This window comes from Pundamilia nyererei, unplaced genomic scaffold (assembly GCF_000239375.1).
Source record: "Pundamilia nyererei isolate P.nyererei 1_Seehausen unplaced genomic scaffold, PunNye1.0 scaffold00121, whole genome shotgun sequence".
Lineage (NCBI taxonomy): Eukaryota > Metazoa > Chordata > Actinopteri > Cichliformes > Cichlidae > Pundamilia > Pundamilia nyererei.
Window position 1 is genome coordinate 674,482 of NW_005187522.1, and position 5,685 is coordinate 680,166.

Here is a 5,685-nt window from a genome sequence, read left to right on the forward strand (position 1 = left end):
TGTGATGATGCAATTAACATTTATGTCAGCGCAGCTGTTTTAACAGCTCGGGATACCTTGCTGGTTAATTGTTGCCGCTTGTTTTCGCCTCCCTGTCCCGGGAGATCCGCGCTTTTGTTGACAGAGGAGGAACTTTAGATGACGTGTCTTTCGGAGGAAACAGAAAACGAGGAAGATGCAGACACGGTCCGGTCAAAGTGCGGAGTTTTCTTTCTTTTGAATGTAACTTTACGATGAAGTCCCAAGCTTACAGCTGAAGTACATGTTTTTCACTGTTGGCCACTTTCAACAGGTTTTGGGTAAAATGAAATTCAGAGTAACCGTTTCCAACTGAGACGTTTAACTTTCAATTAGCGATGGGTTCGGTGACTTCTGCTCTAACTAGGACGAGGAACGCGTTGGTGAAAGTCGGCTCAGAGCCGGAGAACCATGACCCGGAGAGAAGCCAGTCCGCTCCGGAGTCAGACCGGGCCAATAGCAAAGACAGGAAAAGGGCAACACGGTTCAACGTTTCTAACCAGACCGCACGGCAGAGCTCCCGGCAGTCGCTGTCCGAGGTCCTGAGCAGACAGGACTCCGACAGAGCCAAACAGAGTTCAAAGAAAAAGGCTTTCGAGAGTCCACAAAGCGGTGAGTTACACAGCATGCGATTGCTTTACGACATAATAGCACATAACAAGGAGAAGTTGTGGAGAACAACACATACTAATGCCACTTTAAGAGTCACACATAGTACAGTTTACCCAGTTATATTTATGCAGATACACTTTAACTTCTCCAAATTTCACACAGAATTATTTTGCTTTCCACTTATTTGACAACTACAAAACACACGTGGAGTTTATAAAAGATAACGCTTAATTAAATATAATATATATAATTATATTATATAATATAAAGTTAGACAACAGCTGGAGCCAATCTATATAGTGAGTTCTGGATCTGAATACTACTTCTATCACTCTTTAAGACACAGAGAAGCACAGGTGGAAGTAGTGAAATTAATGATGGCTCAGTTCAATTAAGAGACCTAATGAGCCAGGTGTACAATAGCAGAACCATTTGGATGCTAATTTAAATTGCAGCTGCACTTATTAATGTCATTGATTACACCTGTGGTTTTCTTGCCAAAAGGTAATCTTTGAGAAGGGTCGAGTAACACGCAGCAGATGTGGAAGTTTTTTTAAAACAAGCAGTGACACAAGATAAATGCTCCACATAAAGGTCTGGCATTCAGGGTTTTGTAGCATGACTTTCTAATAGGACTACTGTGAAAGGCTTATGTCATTAAAATGGTTTTAATAATAGTTATTATACAATTTCCTCATGCTTCATACATTCACCATAGCACTGATAGTGGCCATTTTGCTTCTTCTTTGGAAGCGTTAGGTTCATCTTGTATTTAATAATAAGTATCTAGAGCTGTTCTTAGAAAACCACTGACATGCAGTAATCACTGAGGTTTGGTCATGAGTGCCATGTACTGCACACTCTGTTGAAAGGTGGGAATGGTGTTTTGATGAATGCCAGTAAAAGTAAGTGACCGCTCCATAGATCAGGTTAGCTATTTCATTAATAGAATTTCTCAGGTTCATTTCATGTGAAAGCAACATCTGTGTGTGTGTGTGTGTGTGTGTGTGTGTGTGTGTGTGGTGGGGGGGCATCCTGGCTTTTGTGTTACTTTATACTGCAGATGTCTGTGGTTCATTTCATGGATTTTTTTTTTTTAAAAATAGATGAGAGCAACTGGTCACTTCAGAGGATCGTGTGAATATCCTGCTGACAAAAGGTATTCACCGAATGAATGCTGAGCTCTTTGAAGACCAGGCTCAATGCAGCATATCTCCACTACCAAAGCATCTCTTTGATGTTTGAGATGCCCCCCCGACTGAAATAAACAAAACTAACAGTCCTATCATTTTATGTTAACCCTGCAGTTTGGCAGTTGTGTGTTTCAGCTGAGATATACAGCATGCACAAATGTACAAAGTCTTGCTGAAGCTGCTTGTGTTGTCTGGTTAATGCCTACTCAGCTCTGCAGACGAGTGTGAATCTGCATCTTCACCTTGCTCTACCGCTGCCATCTCCAGTTACAACTCCTTGCATATCTGTCCTCGAGGGAAATTCCTCTCCCTGGTTGGCTCCTTAAATATCACCTGTTTTGGGCAGTTTCCATGACCATATGACAGTGTAGACTCCCGCTGAGTTTCCTTCCTGATCCCCAGTGACATTTATGTGTGCTGAAGAGTCTCCTGCCTGACTGTGCACTCAAGTGCTACCTCCTGAGGGGGAAAACAAAACAAAACACACACAGCAAAAAAATAAAAATAAAATAAGCACCAACCTTAGTATCATGCTTATCTGGTTGGATCCCTTCAGTATCAGAGTGCCTAGTTATAATGTTAAGGGACTGCAGAGGTTTTATATTGGGTCTTTAGAGCATGGCTAGATGAGACCACACACAGACAAACACACCCTATGATTAATATGGACACATCAGTACCAAAACAGCTTTTACCATTACTACGCAACATGTGTTCCAGGAATTATTTTACAGCCAGTCATACAGTCACGTGCATCTGATGTTGAAGAACTGCAATTACCCTTCGGATTTTATGACTAGCACAAAAAATAGGTCATAAGATTTCAAGTGGTGTTAAAGGGGGTGGAGCTGCTGTTGTAGCATACATCAGTCATATTACATAAAGGAGTCAAGTTGCGTTTAAGACTGTAGGTTTTAAAAGATTTAACGTGATTTGTAGAAGAGTAGCAAGAAATTATTGACATGTTTTTATCCCAGATTTTTTCTTCATGTGTTAAGATAGAATTTCATTCCTAAATCCACATAATCGGACACTTTTCTGAGCAGCGTGAAAAAAGCTGATTTTCCTATAATGACATTCTAATTAAAGAAGAAATCACTCGCTTCCAAATGTAGAAGTCCATAAGTAATTACTGTGATTTTTTTGTTTTGTTTTGTTTATGGACAAGAAATTCTTGGAAAATATAACTCTTTTATTTAACTTGAATGTGGCCTTTAATTTAAATGTACACTCACCTACCACTTCATTAGGTACACCTTGATTGTACTGAGTTTGACATGCTCTTGCCTTCAGAACTATCTTAATTTTTCATGGCATAGATTCAAAAAAGGCCTTGAAACACTCTGTTCTGCTTTATGTCATGAACATGCTTTGTGTTCATCAAATGCTTGTCTGTATGGCTTGGTGGGATTGAGTGGTTGCTTGCATTATTGTTGCCTTACTATCACCTTGAAGCAGTCTAGCCAATCTTATCTGACCTTTGGCATCAAAAAGGCATTTTTACCCAGATAACTGCTGCTTACTAAAAATCTTCTCTTTTCTCTATAAACCCTAGAGATGGTTATCAAAGAAAATCCCAGTAGCGCAGCAGTTTTTGAAATACTCAAATCAGTTTCTCTTAAATCATCTTTCTTCCTAGTTTTGGTGGTCATTTTGACCTTCAGCTGGTCATCTTGACCATGTTTGCATCATAGTCGCCGCTATGATATCAGCTGATTTGATATTTCCATTAATGGGCAGTTGAACAGATGCACCTAATAAAATGTCTGGGGAGTGTATGTTCTAATCTTTCATCCTCGCAGCTCTGCGTCACTGTTGAGTGCAAGGAAAAGATAAAGAGAGAAGGGATTAATTAGGAACCACAGACTACTTTACATGTAGCTGATGTTCAGTGGAAAAGTTAGCAACACTAAACTGTCATTGCTCCCCACTGTGCATCTAATGTGCATTTATCTGTATGCAAGTGTGTAAGTCAGGGAGGGGTATTCACATTAAAAAGTGGTGTCTCAACTTCACACCATTTGTGGTTAAACTTTTAATAGTCAGTTATAATCTCTCCTTACTGTCTCAAAAGTATTAAATGGTTTAATCAAAGCTGTTTGCTGTTATTTAGTAGGAAAAGCAGTAGTTAAAAAGTATCGAAAAATTCTGTCTGTTTACTAACTCTAGTTTTAAAGTATTCAGTTTAGTATTTGATAACTATTAAGCAAATATAAATTTTTGTTTCTCCTGCCAACACTGAGGATTTTTCGGTCATGCAGTCCAAATTCTGCTTCCTTTGTGGCCACTGCTCCACAGCTTGCACAGTCTGCTCTGTCTCCAAATTGTGAAGAAACTGGACGTGACTTTTTCATAAAGTGCAAAACTGCTGTGGTTTTCACGCTGTGTCCATATAACGCAGATTAGTTGCTTTGGTCTGTCGGCGCAATGATGTCTAGGATGTGAAAGATGTCTGCCTCTAATCAAAAGGATTATATTTGTTTTCCTTGCTGACCTTACTCTCACCAAACTAGTTTTGCGTCTTTGATATGGAACCATGCTGGTGCAAAAATCATTAGCTAAAACTGTGGACTCTGTTTCTTAAGACTGCTTTTGCTTGTTCTCTTCAGGGTCTTGGTGCAGGAGAAATCAGATGACAGCTCATGGAGCTCTCTGTTTTGTCAGCTCATTTCCCTCAGCTTTGCAACACAGGCTAACATTACCCTTAAAGGTGCCTCTAATGAGTATTTAGCAGGGGAAAAGACAAGCTCCCTTGCACCCAGTGTGTCTTAATTACATGAGTGTGTCACTGTGGTGACAGCGGTGTTGGGACTGACAAAGTGTATGTCATTCCGCATCTCTAATGAGCTTGTTTTTCCATCTGATCGCACAGTTGTTGTCAAGAATTGTGATGTGCTGCTGGGACAGATTACGAAATCGAAAAGTTTCAAAACTGATCAAATAAAATGACGGTAAATTTGAAGCATCTAGAAAAAAATCTCATGCAATTATAATTCGGCAAGTAATTATATTGTTGGTTTTTTTTTTTGTTTTTTTTTTTTAAATCATCACATATTTTAGTTATATACAACGAGACACACACAGAAACAAAGTGTTTCTTTTTGGGTGGTTTTGTTTAAACATCAATTTAGTACAACAGACTGCTTTTAAGCCCTGTAGTTTGTCCCCAGCTTCCCTTTATCTTCACCACTAATTAAAGTCTTTGAGTGATGGCCTGTCCTGTTGTTTGATGGCCTGATCAAAGGTTGAGCAATAGTTCATGATTAATGGACATCAGCAAAGCAAGCAGGTGTGTTTCTGTTGTCAACAATCCACTGTACTACAGGTCTGCTAAAAAGAAGAAAAAAGTTTATTTTCACATAATCGATTGTAACAAACCACGGCAGACCTGATGACATGTTCATGCTTTTCAGCATACTTGATTATTTCACCACGGTTGCTGTACACACTCGGCTGCAGCTCTCCCGCTGCCAGCCGCACACATCACCCACAATAACAACAACACTCAGGACCCAGTACTACTTATGCAGAGCGGCGTGATGAGCCGATGAAGGTCCGGTGCGTCAGCTTCTCCATGCATACGTATCCAAAAAATCACATCAAAGCTGAATTAGTAAAGTAGAACAAGCACTGTTGTGTGTGTGTGTGTGTGTCTTGCACAGTACTTGCATACAACCAGGACATCTTTGGTCAATTCAAATCTCATTCCATACTATGTGTAATAAAAGAAACATATTTTTGGAGTATTTGTTTTGCATTTTCTTTTTTTGTACTTGGACTATTGGAACAATATCTGGTTTTGTTTGTTGGAGCTTTGTAATGTTGTCTTTTTGCATATGTGTATTTGGCTGAGATGACAATA

The 5,685-nt window shown here is 39.5% G+C and overlaps 1 protein-coding gene across 2 annotated transcripts in view; it reads left to right on the forward strand.

Moving 5' to 3' along the window:
- Positions 1 to 5,685, forward strand: part of pde1cb (phosphodiesterase 1C, calmodulin-dependent b) — a 117,425-nt gene continuing 111,740 nt past the window's right edge. The window contains exons 1-3 of one of the 2 annotated variants that reach the window (XM_013913241.1): positions 1 to 197; positions 293 to 299; positions 386 to 630. In XM_013913241.1, coding sequence (XP_013768695.1) covers positions 176 to 197; positions 293 to 299; positions 386 to 630 — 274 coding nt within the window. In that variant the 5' untranslated portion in view covers positions 1 to 175. The remainder of the gene's footprint in view (positions 198 to 292; positions 300 to 385; positions 631 to 5,685) is intronic. The other variant, XM_013913240.1, reaches the window with a different exon arrangement.